At 40.6% G+C, this 19,062-nt stretch overlaps 1 protein-coding gene across 7 annotated transcripts in view; it reads left to right on the forward strand.

The window, feature by feature from the left end:
* The window catches only part of WDFY4 (WDFY family member 4), a 155,905-nt gene that overhangs the window by 15,304 nt on the left and 121,539 nt on the right, over positions 1-19,062 (forward strand). For all 7 annotated transcript variants that reach the window (XR_008467017.1, XM_054205511.1, XM_054205513.1 and 4 more), the window contains 10 exons: positions 1,455-1,569; positions 2,175-2,278; positions 3,732-3,878; positions 4,240-4,429; positions 5,582-5,771; positions 7,799-7,959; positions 8,321-8,773; positions 11,791-11,895; positions 12,768-12,958; positions 15,483-16,096. Coding sequence is in view for 6 of the 7 variants with exons in the window: in XM_054205511.1 (XP_054061486.1) it covers positions 1,455-1,569; positions 2,175-2,278; positions 3,732-3,878; positions 4,240-4,429; positions 5,582-5,771; positions 7,799-7,959; positions 8,321-8,773; positions 11,791-11,895; positions 12,768-12,958; positions 15,483-16,096 (2,270 nt within the window). In the remaining variant the exon portion in view is untranslated. The remainder of the gene's footprint in view (positions 1-1,454; positions 1,570-2,174; positions 2,279-3,731; positions 3,879-4,239; positions 4,430-5,581; positions 5,772-7,798; positions 7,960-8,320; positions 8,774-11,790; positions 11,896-12,767; positions 12,959-15,482; positions 16,097-19,062) is intronic.

Here is a 19,062-nt window from a genome sequence, read left to right on the forward strand (position 1 = left end):
TATTTGAGAGGGGATCTGTTTGTCAGACAAAGAGCAGGGAATCATCAAGTCTTGCTGTTGTTCCTCTTGTCAGTTTTGCATTGAATTGCTTGTCCATTCTTGAACAAGTGATTTATAAACTTATTTATAAATTGTTTATAAACTTGTCTATACATTTATTTTCCTTGGCTAGCTATGCATTTAGGACTATATCTTCCTATTTTGGGGTGCTTATTATAGCATAGGAAATGTTTAGAAATCCTGAACTAGTAAGCATTTACTGTCATAGTCTCAGAATTTTAGAATTGCATCTTTTCCTGTATTAGCACCGATCTGTACTCATGCTGTAAGCTAGCTTGTAATGTAAATTCCCGGACAGGCAGGGTTGTCATTCCAGGCCTGGCAGCTTACATCTTAACCTCATAGGCAGATGGGTTAGGCAACACATATTGCTGCAAAATCACATCCTAGTGCCTTTTGGGCTAGAATATTTCTGTTTTTTCAGCCCATTTCCTCATGTTTTCTTTTATTTCCTTAGTTTGCAACAAAGATTATTTCTGTCCTGAAAGAAATGCTGATTTTATGAGCTTTACTTTCCTCCTAAAATAGAGCAGAATTGCAAGGCAGAAACTTTATGAATGTATTTAAAAAAAAAAAAAAAACCAACGAAAACCACACACCTCCTCCAACCCCAAACTAAAAAAAACCCAAACAACCCAAACCATAAAGGATTTTGCTTGTTTGTTTGTTCTGTGATATTAAGGTTTTTTTATATAAATTTATTGACTTGAAAGAAATCATTAAGTTTCAGGTGAATCTTGGCCAGTATACTGCTGCCTGGGAGCAGTAGTCCTGTATTACCGTGTCTTTTTGACAGAGCTGTTACAAACGCTCTATGAGAGCAGCACTTCCAGTCCCACTTCAGTCTCTAAGTAGCTGAGACTGTGCAATGACTGACTGAATGGAGAAAATACAATTTTTATTTTAAATTTTTATTTCATTGAAAACTTGGGTTTTGTTTATGACTAACTTCAGTTTTGGGGAGGCAAGTTTTTGGAGAAGGATATACTTGCACTGAAAAATTCTTGGACAACTGTAGCTATAACCTCTTCAGGGTAGAGGGTGTTGTATTTCAAAAAGGACTAGCATGCTTTTTGATACAAATAATTAGTGACACAGGGGCTATGGCAAACATTTATGTTTGTTTTGATTGTATTAAATGGAGAAAATAATGTAAATGCTCTCTAGTACGTGCATTACATGATTCAAAAGGTAGTTCCAGGTTGACTTCTGTATCTGTAGTGTCAGGCTCCTGCCTGTCTGGCAAATGCTGCTTAATGGACTATATTGGCTGGGGAGGGAAATTTGCAGGGCAATATTAGCTTTATGTTTGTTTGTTTATATTTATTAGTGCTTCTCAATCTACCAAAGACATGCTGTATCAGAAAGACTTAACAGTTACACTTGGATTTCAGGCCTGGGAACAGTCTGCTGGAGTAATCGTATTCCCCAACATTCAGCTATTAGCCAGTGAGGTTTCCAAGCTTCTGACAAAAGAAATTAAGAGGAACCTCAATGGCAAACCTGCAGGTAATGATCCCATACCGTAACTACTGCATCCACTTATTCTGGGAATGTGCTGACATTCAGCTGTCCTCTGTACTTACAATTAGGGCAATAAAGGGGCAACAGGAGAATGCTAAGTGTGGCAAGCCAGATCTTTTGGTAGGTGCGAGCTAGCACTGGTTTTGGGTGATTGCACTGAAGATCTGACCTTGTATGCTGTGATGACCTTGATTTTTGGAACTTTTGTAGCTGGAAATGTATAATACTGCAGCTAAACAGTAAAAGAGTAGGCTACACGCTATTCTGAGGTGCATTATTTAATGAAAAAAATACTGCTAGCCACACATGGCTTTCCTCATAGCTGTTGTAAATTCTTAGCACTGGTCAGCTGGCAGACTTCATGAACTGAGCTGGTATTCCCAGTGAAGCTTGTCAGTTTGGAACATGTAGTTTACATGAACTGACCTGAGCCTGATGCTGGATAAAAATCCTTTTATGTCCTTCTGTTCACTTCAGTGGACTCCTGCTACTGTAACTTTGTTAAACTTGTCAGATCTGTTAAGAAAGGATCAATGCAGTATTTTCATCTTTCATTAAGGAATTGAAGTTTAATGTTTTTGTGGTAACAGAGGAAGCTCGTCTTGCTTTGGAGCAATTGTTGCAACAGAAAGGGGAAGCAGAAGATGGCCGTTTGCTCCTGAAATCAGTGTATCTGCTCTCACAGACTGACTTGGTAAGAGAAACGTCTACAAAGGTTGGTTTTGTTGTTTTGTCTTGTTTTGTTTTTTTCCTTTTTATTTCAGAGAAGCTGGGTAGCCAATCAACAGTGGAACACCTAAGTCTCATAATGCTTGCATTATCTCCAATGCTTTGTGATTCAGCATGCCCAGGGTCAGATAGATGACACACCACCAGGTTTATAGTCTAGGTTTTTTTAAAGGAGGGAAGTAAGCGCTCTGTGCTTTCAGATACCCTTTTTATTTTGATCATCAGGCAGCTGTTTTTTTCTCATGTTGCTCTGATTTATCTTTTTTTCTTTTTTTTTTCCCCCCCCCCCTTGTGGATCTTCAACCTTTGTCACTCCAGCTAACATATCAAAACCATGACTAGTAAGGATCTGTCTGTCTGGTAATACAGTAGTTGGATTTTCCATCCTGATAGCTGCTCACTTTGAAGCATTTCAAAGCATTTCACAAAATTTGCTTGTACACCCATCAGACTGTATGTAGATGCAGACTGGCGTCAGCAGTATACCCAGGTGATGGGTGTCAGGGGTGTGTTTATCCCTGACATTGAGCTGATCCTTATTCAGGTACATGGAAATAAAATCTTACTGTCAGCTTCTAGTGGACATGTTCTGTGTCACAAGGAGTTTTATAAAATTATTTATAGTTAGTTACAGCCTGAAGTTTCTGATGAGGTTTGGGTTTTTCACAGATCTAAGACATTGCTGTTTTTTGTAGCACACACACTCACAAAACTTCAAATCACAAACCTCCCTCTTCTGTTTAATTTGCTGCTGATTTTTTTTTTTAATTGTTGTGTGCCAAGCAAGCACATTGGGACTTCTCTGTAAGTTGTACACAGCCGCAGTGAAGATGGGAAGAAACTAAGTGTTGAGAAACATTGTGGAGAAATGGTGTCTCTTGCATTTATAAAAGCTATAATTAGAAGTGTGTGTGTAGTTATTCAATATGTTACAAAAGCAAAGGCGTTATAGCTAAATTGCTGCTATGCTGGGTCAAGGAGGGAATGAGAATTCATGCTTTTAACATGTTAGGCCTCTATCGCTGCAGGGTGTTCTGTGAACTAATGATAAAAGCAGCACTGTCTGCCTGGGATGTACTGCTATTTTAGCTGCTAGTTAGTTTGCAGGTTGTTTGCTTTATTGACTGTAGGTCTCCTTATGCAGGACATAGTAAGTAAATAACTGTCAAAGCTGTAGTTCAGCTGGAGTGGGAAGTCCTGGGAGCAGCTATGGCAACACACAGTCAGTGTGTTTACTTCTGTCCAGTGGATTTGTACAGCCATGCTCTATAATTGACACACTTGTGTGTCCTAGAGCACTTGTAAGAGTAAAATGCTCAAGTAGCTCTTTCAGCTGCCATGCGTACATTTGGTGTGTAGAAACCCAAGGAAACTGTGGTCACCTTCTAGAGGGGCTGATTTTTATTTTCCTTACTTAGAGAACTATGTGCAACATCATTGGATCTGGCCTTCCAGCTGCTCTGATGCAGTGCCTGTACCTTTTCTTTACTTTTCCTCTGAAGAAAACCAGTGATGATGGAGAGACAAGCGAGGATGACACTCAAACTCAGGAAATGCTTGTTAAGGTGAGATGCGTCTCTGGGAGTTCATTTGTCCTGAGTACTCAGATCTTAAGCTTTTAGCTAGTGATTGATTCAAACTGCTAAAAAGAGTAAGTTTGGACTGAAAACCATTGAAGAAGCATCAAGAACAGTATAAAACAAACTGAGATGATTCCACTATATTTCTTATTTGTTTGTTTAAAAAAAAAAGTCCATTGAGAATATCGTAGGATATCCTAGTGGTATAGATTGTTCATTTCACTGCATCCTTTCTCCTGGTATTAGTATCAAACTATGATTTCCCGCCTCCCCCAATGGATTTTTCTTCATCTCCAAGATATTTTGTAGAGGTGTTTATTGTAGCTGATGTTTGTTTTCTTTTCAGATAATGCTTAACATGTACAGAGAGGAACAAGGTGTAGAGGAACTTCTGGCAGCTGATAAGCTTCAGTCATTAATTATAGCAACTGCTTCCCTCTGGGACCAGTGTAGCCACTCATGGAAAATACCTACAGGCCGTGTGCTGAGAACTATTTCAAAGGCTCAGACCAAAACCAGCATTGTGTACTTACAAGGTTTGGTTTAGTAATTTTGATTCTCCTTTTCTCATAGCTCCACTGAGAATGAATTCTCAAGAAGAGTCTCCCTGAGATAAATTTTTTTATCTCTACATCATCTGGTAGGGAATCAACTGCAAAGCATGGGCTTTTGGCTTTCTAGACAGGAGCTTTATTTAGCACTGGTAGCTATCTGAAAACTGAAGCTTTTTATACAAAAAAAATAAAATTACAGGCAAAAGCCAGTCCCACCTGATCACACTAATGTAGGCAAGGACAAGATGTATTATGGTTTTTTTAAGTTGTGTGACTCAATGTGTGAGCCTAAGGCTCATGCACACTCTAAATATAAGGCTGAGGGCACTGCAAGAGGAACAGTGTCTTTTGGGACAATATCATGATTGGTTGAATTACATCCTCATTTCTTCTAGGCTTTATTAGAGTAAGCAGTTTTTTTTATTATTAAGAAGTGCAAAGGCCATGAGTCTCAATTTCTCAGAAGGAAAAAAATATAGTTTTATAATCCACACTTTACTATTGGTATTCCTTGTCATGGAATAACTGCGTATAGGTACTTTTATTATTTTAAAATAAAAAAAATTGGCTTTCCAGGTGAGATTGAAAGACTGAGGAATAATAGTTCTAAGAGTACTGAACTGTTTAGACATTTCGAAGCTGGCCTGGAAGGACTGGACATCAGATCAGACAAGAAAGACAAGGCTTCATTGCTCAGAGCAAGATGTGTATACCCCATTACATATGCCTCATTGAGCAAAGACTTGATCTGTGAACTGTGCACAGAATGTGTGATTGACTTAGTACAAGACAATTAAACATGTCAGCCTCCACTTACCTTGGATTCACAGTATATGAATTTTGGAGAGTGGATGCGTTGGAAGCTTATACTCCTGAGACTGAATCAGCTTCTGGGGATTAAGCAAAGAAATGCATGCATACTTTAAAACCAGGAATGTTCTTCACGTAGCCTCTGAGATGAGTGTGGTGTTCCTATATCCTCTTGTCTTTTTAGGAGAAGAGTTAACGGGCTCCTATTTTACTGGGAAATAACGTTTTCTGGAAACTTGTTGTTCCATTTTTGTTAGTAACTTCGAATTTGCTAGACAGTCAGTTCTTAAATGCCTGCTAAATTTTATTTTTTTTTCCCCACAGCTGTGGACTGCATTAAAATAGCTATTCAGAATCTCTTTAAACTGGCTGATACCATACCTGCTTGTGATGTGTGTGAAGCTGCTAGTATTGTATTGTGCTTTGTGAAAGATTCCTATCCCATATCATCAGCTTTGTTAACAGAGTTTGAAAATAACGATGGCTACCAACTCCTGCTAAAAATTATACTCAGGTAAGTAGAGATGTTTTTAGTTGGCTTCTAAAGGATGGTAAAATTTAATTTTCAGAACACATGGTGGTTTGTTTTAAAATATGAATCATATAGGTAATCCTGCGTGCCTGCAAAGCCATTGATAAAGACACTGATAGTGGGTCTTTCATTGCTGTTTTAGAAAGGGAAGCAGTACGTAACTACTTCTGCTGAAACCATAATGGAAATTAACAGTAGGAGAAGTTAGTCTACAGGTGGGATAGGGACTTACCGAACACAAGACAAAGGTTCTTCGTCAATTAGTATTAGAGGGGGTGTAGGTCAGAGACATTTGTCACAGTTAAGGTGAACTCTTGGTCCAGGAATGCAGACAGCGAGGGAGGGAAAGTGGATCTCCTTGCTGTGCAAAAAACAAACAAAAAACCTTACCCAAACTTAAATAGTTACGTTCTTCAGAACTGAGATGAATATGAACATATCAGCACAAATCCCCAGTAGTTATCCTAATCAAAAGTACAAAGTGGAATCATTTACTGTCTTTGCCTCCTTGCATTGTCTAACCAGGCTCTGAGTTTGCTATGTCAAAACAGTACCTTATACCACTTCCCCAGAAGCACTTAGGAGCTTTTTTCTCGTTTTCTTCAATATCATATGAAGAGAGCATTTCCCGATCTTCTCAATCTATTGTTGCTTCTGTTCTGGCTTTGCCTCTTCTTGTACTTCTCCAACATGTGCAAGAACTTTGGTCCCTGTCCAGTATGTTAGACTGGGGGTGATGTAATTTTGTAATTTGGATCTAGAGGATTGTAATTTGAATCATGAATCCAAAGATATCTGTAGGTGAGTATGATTTCTGATGATCTCTGGATGGCACAAAATTATTAACCTACAATTGGAAAAAGGTTTGTCTTTTTCTGGCAGTGTTTTCTTTAGTTACCATAGATTGTCTAGCTTTGCCTTATAAATAAGCTGTGTTGAGATGTATATTTCTGATGAAATTCTATCCATATAAGGGGGGAAACACCTGATCTTTATAAGTAAGGGCTATGAGTGTCCCCATCCTTTCTAACTAAGGATGTAACTAAGCTGGAGAGACCAAGATAGCATACAGGTGCACAGATTAGTCTCCCTTCCCAGTTTATACTGGCAGAAAGGGATAGACAGAGAGCTTCTTTCCTGAATGTTTTCTGTGACCAGGCTTCCCCTTCTCCGATGTTTGGAATTTCTTTTTCAGGTAAAAAGAATCTTGCTGATTGCATTCTTTCCTGCCAAAATGGATACTAGCATTTGCCCCGTCCCTTGGTTTCCTGTTTAGATTAAAATAGAACATATTTGTTCTGTTTTCTACTGAGATCTTCCTAACTTCTGGTATCAGTCTATTGCTCTGACACTAATACATGCCCAGGTGCTTCAGTTTTCCTTAAGAATTGACCCCTCTAAGCAGTACAGAATAGGATAACATGATAAGCAGCTTGCTGCCCTTTGATAGACTCTCACTTCAGTCTAAACTATGGCAAATATGGGGTTACAGTTCAAATTATTTCCTTATGTAGGAGAGATATACCACCTTCATGTCTGATTCACAAAGCTCAGGCAATGCAATATTTTTCCCTTCCTAAGGGCTGAGATTTTTCTGTTATTTATCTCAGTTAGCCAGTTGCTTACCTTGCCAACTGTATGCCTACCTTTTAATGTGAAGTATCTGCTTTAATTTTTTGATCTCTCACAAAATTACTTTCTTTTTAAAGTACACATAACTGGACTAAATTCCAACATTTATCTTCCTTTTCTTTAGAAGACTCTTACAGTGTCATTTCAGTTTTCTTCTTCAGTTTGTAAGTTTTGTTCTGATTCAGAATGTCCCACATGGTGGGGACTGTTACTGGTGGAGTTACTGTTTATAAGATGCTTAAACAAGTCACGGAAATAAGACAGGAAGACAGTAAAACAGACTCGGTAGCTCCTGTGTACTCAGTACCTGGTGATATATCCAAAATGTTTGTATGACTATGGCATGAGCATATGACTGTCCTAAACTTTGTTCCTAGGTGTGAGGGGTTGCAGCAAAATGAAGGAGACCCCTATCTGGATGAGATCTTGGACATGCTGACTTGCCTTACAACCTGTGGAAAAACTGAACTGAAAGTTTCTGGCAACATTGTACACCCGCAATTACCGCACTTTAATTTTGAACAGACACGGTCTTCTGGTACAGTATATACATATATATATATACACATGCATATATATGTGGCTATGTAGGTGGGTCATAGAAAAATGAAGCTCTATTCATTACGTGTGGTAAGATGGAGGAAAGAATATGAGATGACATCTTCTGATGTCATCAGAAGCTTAATGCTGCTGGAGTCTGAATGCTACCTACATCAAACTGAACTGACTGTGTCAGCTGTAGGGTGTGATCCAAGGTTAAGAACATGCCTCCCAATCACATCCCTCATGTCTATGACTCCTATTTCCACACTCAGACATGATTTAACATCATAGTTATGGTGCTTGCAGTGTTAAATAACATTGATGTAAAAATGATCTCACCTGGTTTTATCCCACAGGAATGACAGTGAAAAACCTTCAGGCTTTTCAGGTGTTGCAGTCCATTTTCATGAAAAGTAATGATCAGCACCTGTGTGGAAGAATCTTGGAGGCAATTGGTACCATATGGGCCTGGGACACAGTGAACTTCTTTCTTCTGGAATGGACACTACAACCTATCAACCAGTTTACAGACATAATCCATTTCAAACCACACCCAGTCCAAGTCCAGTTCTTCAGACTGGTGGAGTCCATAGTGCTAGACCTCTCATATGTCCCCCATGAAATTTTGAAGAAGGTTCAGTATTTGATAAAGGAAAACACAGTACCATTCTGCACCTTAACAGCTCTCCGGTGCCTTCTCAGCATGACTCAGAAGGACCTGTTATTCAGCGACATATTCCGTGACTCTGGGCTCTTAGGCCTACTGTTGGCACTTTTGAGGAAGCAAGCCAAGATCCTGAGGAAGTCGGGTACGACTTAATGTCATTCACAATGATTGTTGAAGTAGGTCGATAGGAATTAATGAATCTTTTTCTACAGTCGATTTATAAATTTTATATACTGGGTAGCTATATTTTGTCTGCAAGCCAACTGGCCTAAGTTTATGACATACTAAGCTGCGTCCTCTCTGAAATCTTATCTGTTTATTGTTCTGTTCACTAGCCTAAACAGTTCTGGGCTATCCTTCACCAGTGTATGATCATAGAATCATGGAATCATAGAATTGTTGAGGTTGGAAGGGACCTTTGAGATCATCGAGTCCAACCTTTAGCCTACCCTGACAAGAGCCACTTCTAAACCACGTCCCTAAGTGCCCCATCTACCCTTTTTTTAAACACCTCCAGGGATGGTGAATCCACCACCTCCCTGGGCAGCCTATTCCAATGTTTAATAACCCTTTCAGTGAAAAAATGTTTCCTAATATCTAATCTAAACCTCCCCTGACGTAACTTGAACCCGTTTCCCCTCGTCCCATCACTTGTCACCAGGGAGAAGAGGTCAGCCCCCATCCCTCCACAACCTCCTTTCAGGTAGTTGTAGGGGGTGATAAGGTCTCCCCTCAGCCTCCTCTTCTCCAGGCTAAACAACCCCAGCTCCCTCAGTCGTTCTTCATAAGGTTTGTCCTCCAGACCCCTCACCAGCTTTGTAGCCCTTCTCTGGACACGCTCCAACACCTCAATGTCCCTCTTGTAGCGAGGGGCCCAAAACTGAACGCAGTACTCGAGGTGGGGCCTCACCAGTGCCGAGTACAGGGGCATGATCACTTCCCTAGTCCGGCTCACCACACTATTCCTGATACAGCCTTCTTGGCCACCTGGGCACACTGCTGGCTCATATTCAGCCGGCTGTCAACCAACACCCCCAAGTCCTTTTCTGCCGGGCTGCTTTCGAGCCACTCTGCCCCAATCCTGTAGCGCTGCATGGGGTTGTTGTGACCCAAGTGCAGGACCCGGCATTTGGCCTTGTTGAACCTCATACCATTGGTCTCAGCCCATCGGTCCAGCCTGTCCAGATCCCTCTGCAGAGCCAACCTACCCTCAAGCAGATCAACACGCCCGCCCAGTTTAGTGTCATCTGCGAACTTACTGAGGGTGCATTCGATCCCTTCATCCAGATCATTGATAAAGATATTAAAGAGAACCGGCCCCAGCACCGAGCCCTGGGGGACACCACTTGTGACTGGACACCAACTGGATTTAACTCCATTTACCACCACTCTCTGGGCACAGCCATCCAGCCAGTTTTTTACCCAGCAAAGAGTACACCTGTCCAGGCCATGAGCAGCCAGTTTCTCCAGGAGAATGCTGTGGAAAACAGTGTCAAAAGCTTTGCAAAAATCCAAGTAGATAACATCCACAGCTTTTCCCTCATCCACTAAGTGGGTCACCTTATCATAGAAGGATATTAGGTTTGATAGGCGTGACCTGCCCTTCACAAACCCATGCTGACTGGGCCTGATCACCCTGTTCTCCTGCATGTGCCGTGTAATGGCACTGAGGAGGATCTGTTCCATGACCTTCCCAGGCACCGAGGTCAGACTGACTGGCCTGTAGTTCCCCGGATCCTCCTTCCGGCCCTTCTTGTGGATGAATCTTTCTGGAAGGTACCATTCAGCCCACATGTTTAAACAAGTCTCAATTTGAGATTCTCTAGGATGCCAGCTTGAGAGTAGAGAAAGAAAGAGTTTTCCACAGTGCTTAGTTCCTCTGAAAGTAACAACTTAGTCCTGAGGACTAATGATGGAAAACAGCTTCTTGAATTTTGGCCATATATTACCCACAATTACTGCCACTCATTGTCATCTGATACAGTTATCTCTTGTTATGAAAACAGGAAGATAATAGTCCTGGTGTGGTAACTGTGGGGTACAGCTGTCTTAAGGGACAGGCTCACATATATAAAAGTTTATAAATGCTATTTTAAAGAAAGAAAAATGCACAATAACATTTTCTGTGCTGTATGAATTGGGAAATGCCGTTAAATTTCAGTGCAATAGTAGTTTAGTAAAGAAGGAGGGACCCAAAGTACTAGGTATAAGTTCTGATGCAGCAAGGACCATTGAATTATTTATATACGTTTACTCCAAGCAACAGAAGGAATATGAATTGCAACAGAAGTTCCGGAATGCAGACATCCATTACCTGCAAGGACACTTAGATTTGCATTCTTGACACCAGAGAACTAGAGTTTTGTACAAGAGTACTTAGATACGGATTGTGAAGATAAACACCGAGGTTCTTGAAAACTCACCTTCTGGTTATAAGCTGTGCATAGGGGCTTACTTCTGTCTTTGCATTAATTTCACTGTGTCAGATCACTTGGTGATCTAAATTCTATAGAATGAGTGATTGAATGGCTATGTAATTTGTAAATTTAGACACACAGATGAAGAGGGGGCAGGTGGGAAGACACTGTGTAAAGTGAGCGCTGTTACTCTGTTTTGGTTTCCAGAAATTTAGCCTACAAACTTCAAGTCTTTTAGATCTAAAAATAACCTACCTTACACTGTCTGATCCTGGAAAATGTTTGCTTTTGAACCTGCAGGAGGCTTTCTGCTCTTCACTTTTAGTTTAGGTATTTAAGTACTCCCTGTTGCTATAATATTTTACCGCTTCATAGCTCATAATCTGTAATGTTCTTTTATTTGTGTGTGTTCCTACCCTAGCAGGTATCACTGAACTGGTAACTCTACATCAGTTGAGAAGTGGAAACACCACTATTACTAGTATTGTCTATAGTTATGCAAGAGATACGGTCTGAAGAGCATAGAATCAGACCTGTGTTTCCTAATTCCAGACTGGACCCTGATTAGACGATACCTTGTCTGTATCTTGTTGCTCATTTTAAGGTTCAAGTAGCTTCTAAGTTATATTTAAGAGAAGTAGAATTTGCTGGAGAACAGGTTTTCCTTTTTGGTTTGATATATTTTAGCTACAGTTAACTATGTATTGTATAAATTGTATTATGAATTTTAATATACTGACAGCTGGAACCCATCAGCCTGGTCTGGAAGAAGGCACTGAGAAGGAATTAAATGCTGTTATGCTGAAGATGGTGGCTGCCCTTACAGTGGGGTCTGTGAGGAACACTGGTAAGATATGACATATGAGTGCATTACCTTTGTGATATTTGGTGGTAAATGGCCACAATGCTTCTTAAGGAGCACCAACAAATTTTCTGTCTCTTGTGCTTCAGTGAGAAGGGGAGGACAAAAGCTAGAAGTCTAGGGATAACAGTGTTGCACCAGGAAGAAATGTGGCAAAGATGTTCTCATGCTGCATAATCAGTCTTATCCCAGCAGTCACCCTGCTTCCTTTATCTATGTTGATACTCCTGAAGTGTTAACATAGAAAATGCAAATTTACCTTGTGGAAAACAAAACTCTGTGTGTGAGTTTTGTGTATTATTTGTTCATCCAGATTTTCTTCCATGGTGTCTATTATTTGAAATCTTGATGGGATCAAATACACGCTGAGTAACACTCGTACATTTAGTATTGGCATGTCTAAGAGGTGCACGTGTGGGGAATCTTGTGCAACATAGTAATACAGAAGTGAACTCTTCTGAGTACTGGAATCCACTCACTTAATTCACTCTTGAATCCTAGCGTCATCAGGTTTGCAGCATCTTACACAGCCCAAATATGTTGTCATCCACTATCAAACAGTCCCTTTCATAAACTAAAGAGATGTTTAGGCTGAAAACTAATAAGGCATCTTTTCCTTTTCATTCATTGTTATATTGGGAAGCTGTCATCTCTGATGATTAGAAACCATGGTCATCCAGTCATTTTATCCCTAGTTGTTCCTTTCAGTTTGTGTCATCTTTAGCTTAACCAGCTCTTCGTCTTGCCTCTCCTGCTGTATTTGTAGAAATGTGTCACTTCACACCAACATTGAAAATCTGCCTTTGAAAACTACAAGTAAAGCACAGTTTAACAAATGATACCATATCTGTCCCCAGTTGTTCTGAAGGACTATGGAATGGTGCCATATATCAAGATATTTTTGGATGATGAGTGCTATAGGAGTGCTACTCTCAGCATCTTGGAGCAGCTATCAGTCATCAACTATGAAGAATATATGAGCATTATTATAGGGGCCCTCTGTTCTTCTACTCAAGGGGAACTACATCTGAAACTGGATCTGCTGAAGGTATTTAATGTAGCTTCCCACAGGGTTGCTGTTTTCTTGGAAACTGCTTGGCTTGTAGCAAATTGATCTTAATCTCACCCTTAGCACTATGATTTTTTTCTAAGAAGGTAAGTGCAGAAGAAAAAAGAACCATGGGCCAGTTTTTGATTCTGGTATATTATGCACTTTGATTTTTAGCAATGTGTGTGTGGTCAACGCTGTCACTCAGTATCAGATTGTGAAGTATTTTGAAGACTTAAATCGTAATGTAGGGCGGAGAAATTGAAATGGTAAAGGTCACAGTGGTATGAGCAGTTCTATATAACGTCACAGAGAAAGGAGAAACAAATGTGAATGGAAGCAGAGGAGGTGTGGAGGGAGGATGTGAGAAGAGGTAAAGGAGTAAGATTTGGAAGGGGTGGGGTAGGCATGGGACGAATGGTTTGATTCTGATAATTTTCACAAGGTGAAATTTTGCTGTCCTTAATCTTGCTATCTCCTGCACACACAAGTGTCATGGAAAAAGAGATGTGATATGATGGAAAGGAGGAGTCTTATGAATGTTTGCAGGAAGAAGTTGAAACTATTCATAGCCTCTACTATGTTTATAGAGGGTCTCATCCATAAGTAATGAAGCAGGGGAAATGAATTAGTGTGCTTTATTTTGGTTTAGTTCATAGGCATCAAGTTGAAAAGCAGTAGTGTTGTGAGCGCTGATTTAAGGTTTCATGCTACCTTCTCTAAGTGTGAACTGAATTCACCTTTCAGCAGCTGCTTGTGTGATAAAAGAACCATGTTACTTTAAAAAAACAAAAACGTGGCAAAGTTTATAGCTTTGATTTGAAACAGTAAACTTTAACAATATTTGTGGAAAAGTTGAGTAGGGTGTCCAAACTAATATGAAAATAAATGCAGATTCAGTGTTTAATTTTGACAAATGATAACTATATTAAAGCATAATGTAAGCAAATGAATTTATCTGCATCGACTGGGACTGTGATTGTGTTACACACAAATTCAGATTGATTTGCTAATATATATTTAGCTCTTAAAGCTTGAGCCCAAATGCAATTAGCACTGCTGTATTCCAGCATGGCACGTGGACAATTATGAGGAATAACAAATAATGGAATGTGAAATAAATTCTGTTAACGTTAACTGAGTTAGGGGGTTTCCAGCAGACATCAGTTTTATAGATTCGTGACAGAGGAATACTAACTCATAGGCGATTAAATTCTAACTGAGTTAGAGCTGGAGGAAATATGGTTACTGTTGACCTTCTCTGAAATGTGTTAAAGCCATCCTGATAACTTCAACTCCGAGTTATTAAATTTACTCCCTGTTCAGAAGTCTCTGCCTGGTTTGATACATTATCATACAAAATTGAATGACAGTAATAGAGTTCCCCCTCCTGCTCCAGTTCTGGCAACCCTTTCTCACAGTCCTAGATCCTGTTACAGGGAGATATATTTATGTTAGAATCTGTTCCTCTTCAGCAAATTGTGAAGTGAACCTCTCTCATTGGATATCTCTTGGGAAACTTTATATGTAAAATTAGCCCTTTCCAACGTGAAAAGGTACAGCCTCAAACCTGAAAGGTCCCTGGTGCCTGAAAGAGCATCATATTTACAAAATGAATTATGCAACATACCAAAAATGGATTACATTCAAATACAGTAGACTGCCTCCTCACAAGTTCTTTCTCACTGATTTTACTTCCACCACTACAACTCTTAATAACTTTTCTAGATTTGTTTTAAAATGGCAAGCCCATAGCATTCATGTGTAATATTGTCAAGTGGCATTCACTTACAACCTGCTTTAACCCATTGAAGTTAGATAAAATCTAATGACTTCATTATCTTGGGATCTGACTCTTTATGGCTTTTTTCTCCAAAGTGTTGTGCAAACTTTAAAAATACCTCCTCTGAGAAAGGGAATTATTATTGCCTTAATGAGGAGAGACTGCTGCTTGCAGTATTCTTTGGGCCATCCTTTGTCGCTGCTTTTTTGGAAAGGGTCTGCTCAGTCATATGAGCAAAAGTCTAGTGTGGTTCCTCATGTATATCCAAGGCTGTAGGAAAACTTGCCTATAGAGAGCTGTGCCTTCTCAATTTCTATATGAGGTTATCTACAATTGAATCTTTCTTTTATTTATGGCAAAGGCAGATTTCTTGAGGAAGTCTCAGAAGACTGCTGAAAGAATAGCCAAAGGTCTGAAACTATCTCTGGCCAAACTGACTAGGATATTTAATGCAGGAAACTTGATTTATTTGCCTATCCCTGTAAGTGTGATTCCCTACCTTTCAGGCTGACTCCATGGATTGCTCCTGAGGGTGCATTCAATTCTTGGTTGTTTGACATTGGGGAAAGGAGGAGGAAAAAAGTTGTGCAGTGGTGATCTTTACCTTGAACAACTTTTTGTTCAGAGTGAAATTTCAGTGAAAGAATTTTGGTACAAACTTGGAATTTTAAAATACTCTAAAGCTTCTTTGTCCCCTGGTTTAAGTGCTTCTTTTGTCTCCTTTCTTCTCAATGTTTGTAGTCACTCCTGAGGATACTGGAGAGTCCCAAGAGCCACTCAGCTTTCAGAACCTGCAGTGGATTCAATGGACTCCTGTCCCTTCTCTCAGACATGGAAGGTGCATTGCAGGACCCTCCATCTGGGCTGTGGGCAGCAGTTGGACAGAATTGCATACTGGAGCTTGTTTTCTACACGCTTCAGGGAATAACAGCAGCCCTGCACCTGGACCCTGTCAACAGCAACTTCTTCCAGAGGAATGGCCTTTTCGAAAAGATGGCAGAGGATCTCGGGTCACTTGGATGCTTCTGGACACAAGGGGAATGGCAAATCCCTCTGAGCCTTGAGAGGACAAGGACGTTTGGAGAATTCTTGGATGCAGCTTTCTGCTCTTCAGAACCTTTCCCAATGTGGCTAAAGAACTGCATATGGATTCTGAATTTTCTTGACCACATGGTCAAAGGAACTCTCCATCTGGAGAGCTACTTCAAGGAGGAGAGAAAGCCAGAGATGGGAGAGGCATCAAGAGATGATCAGGAGGGACCCCAAGCTCAAGAAGAGCATCCTGTTGCTTTCAAAAGACCAGGCAACAAATTACCTGCCTCTGCCCATAGGTTATGGGGAAATCTAGAAGAGAAGTAAGTCTTTATTTACTACAGGAAATATACTAGTAAGACAGGTATCGCATTTTATATGGTAGTAAACTAAGATAACGTGTGGCATAACCTGCCTAGAACAAACAAATCGGTGTCATAGTTCCAACTTCCAGCCCTCCAAACAGCAGAAATCACCTCTTTTTGAAAAGTAGATGATGGTAAACACTGGGCCATAAGTGTTCAGTGGAGCAGTGGGACACACAACCCTGAGAGTTGCAGAGTTTGTTCTGAAGGTTTTGACATGCAATGTGGGAGCAGGACTGGGCTCTAAGGGTTGTTAGGGACTTGAAAGGGTTGCTGGGACTTGAAGCTTGCATTTAGTCTCTGCTTGACTCTGCCCCAATGAATTTTGACTTCTTCAGTTATGTGGAAAGCTGTTTCTCATCACCTGATACATTAAAAATAAAAGCTACTTTAAGTTATTTTAAATGCTCCCCCATGTGTGTCCAGGCACATGTGTACAGACACACACACTCTCACTCATTTAGTCATACAGCTGAAATAGAGAAAACTGGAAAATGAATAGTAATGCTGCCTGCCTCATATAATGAAGGATTATATTGAAATATATATCCCTTGCAGCAAGGAAAGACTACACCAGAAATCAAAGTAGCTGTCAGCTGCGAATCAATTCTTAATAACTTGCATTTTGTAACTTGTGAGATCTTCTGCCCCTTCATGTGTTTGTAGCTTTATCTTGGATCTCTCAGTGCTCTTCTCAAAAATGTTTCTGCTTGGAGTTATGCTTAAAAAGGTTAAGTTTATAACTGTGAGATTCCTTCAGCCCTTAACGTTATTCCACAGTTGTCTTCCAGGTTTAAAGACCAAGTCATTAGGTCTGCTGCTTGTGGGTAGCAGTCACTGAAGTCAGCAGAACTTTTATTCCCTGAGTACTAAGGCAGGCTGAGTATTTGAACAAATATTTGCACTTGTTTGAAGCAACTGGAAAGACCTGCTGTAGGTTTCCTTGTTCCTTGTGCAACTGATTTTAAAATAGTCGTGGAAATGTTTGCTCCCTATCACCATTTTCTGAATTACACTGGAAAATACTCTGGTTAGATACTTGGTGCTGGGGGGAGGACTCGGTGGCTCAGGAGGAATGAATACCCTTTTCAAAGTAGATCTATGGCCCCATTTGGGAGAATGTGGGTCAACGTATGGAGAGTGTATGGATGGTGGTGGTTGTGAGAATTCCATAGCCTATAGCTTAAGTGTTTGTATAAGGAAGGGTGAGGGAAGATGTTGGAGAAAGAGTAGACTAGTGGCAATGCTGGAAAGGGTGTGGCTCTGTCTTCTGCTTGTCTGTCTTAAGTTAATAGATCTGAAACATAAAGCTAGGCTTCCTAGGTACTTGTGTTGTTTTGTCTGCTGAGCTGTGAGGCTGTGCAGTAACTGAATGAATACCACTTGTGGAGAAATTAGTAATGTAAATGGGGATCCGTTCAGTTCAGTGTCTGGTTTGGGGCAGTGTGGCTTTGGTTCTGGGAAGTGAAGGCACAAAGGGAAGCCAGAGGTGGCTGGAGAGTGTCCAGGACAAGTGTACGCAAACACCTCAGAGGAACATGTATGGGAAAGCTATCAATTTTCAGGCCACACAGCCTGCATCCTTTTCCAGAAGTAAATTTTCTTAAAATAAAAATAGAAACCAAGTTCCCAGAGTTCCTGCAAGCCTGTGGTTCCCCTGATGCAGCTTCCTCTTAGCTGTACTCCATGCTCACACTTCCTCCTGAAGACAGCTTCAGCCTGGAGCTGTGCAACTTGAAAGAAGGAACTCGAGTGCAGTCAATGTAGGTGGCCTGTGGTGCCTCATCCTGCCATGTGTATTTAACATCCCAGAGAAGAGGAAAGGAGGTGATCCTATGTGAGCCTGTGACTGAGACACAGGAAAATCAGTATTTTAACTGGATAATATTCTAGCCCCTTACACTGTCCTGTGGTCGATGATGCTGCGAGCTGCTGGGCCACAGGGGAATCAACCCTTTCATTCCCATCTGAAAAACAGCCCTCTGTGTTCCTGCTCCTGCGTTAATGTTTGAAACACCTTCTGTAACACATGGGGTCTCTGTCTTCCCTTTTGCTCCTGGTGATTAGAAATCACTGCTGCAAGCTGTGTTAACTGAGGCTAATCAGTCTCTGGGAGGGAAACCCCTCTTCGTGCCCACTCTAGCAGAATGGCTGCTGCAGCTGCTGTTATCACAGACTCACTGTGCTAATGGCTCTTCAGGTTCTTTGTGGCATCTCATTTTGTCTCCAGACCCTCTTATTTGTCTTACTTTTAAGTAGCAGCCGGTGCAGAGCAGATTTGGGATTCCTACCGTGATACTGGTGGTGTAGATGTAGTGCAATCATGGGGCTGACTGGATGGCCCTGAGGCAGGAGTGTGTGATATGGGATGTTTGCAGGAATGAAGAGGTGGTTCACAGAGACAGCTCTTGTACGAAGACAAGCCAGAAAATGAGGGCCTCTTGGAAAACCACAGAAAAGGCTGGAGATAGGGCTTATATGATAATCTTAGAGGGCAGCAAGCGTGCGGTGCTGGCAGGGAACTTGAGGTGTAGTTCAATGCTGGTCAGGAACTCTGGATTTTCCTTCTTTGTTCTTTCTTAACAGCCCTGGAGAGTGCTAAACCTGCCAAAATGCTCAAATATAAGAAAACATCTTCTTATAGTTATGGCAATGTCTTAACCGTTACATGATCTTATTTATTTTTTAAAGGATCGCTTTATATTATTGTCTTCTAATATTTACATTTTGTTAGTTCACATTTTACTTTTACTGTACATTATATGGGTTATAAAAACAAATTCTCTACATGAAAGAAAAATGTTGAGGTTCGGAGGTGACCATATTTCTTCAGTTCCTAAGTCTTTAGGAAGACTGCTGTGTGTTAGGAGAACTGAACACACTGCCTGGCAACATAGTTTTACAGTGCAAGAGATGGAAGTTTG

The sequence above is a fragment of the Rissa tridactyla genome, chromosome 6, assembly GCF_028500815.1.
Source record: "Rissa tridactyla isolate bRisTri1 chromosome 6, bRisTri1.patW.cur.20221130, whole genome shotgun sequence".
NCBI lineage: Eukaryota > Metazoa > Chordata > Aves > Charadriiformes > Laridae > Rissa > Rissa tridactyla.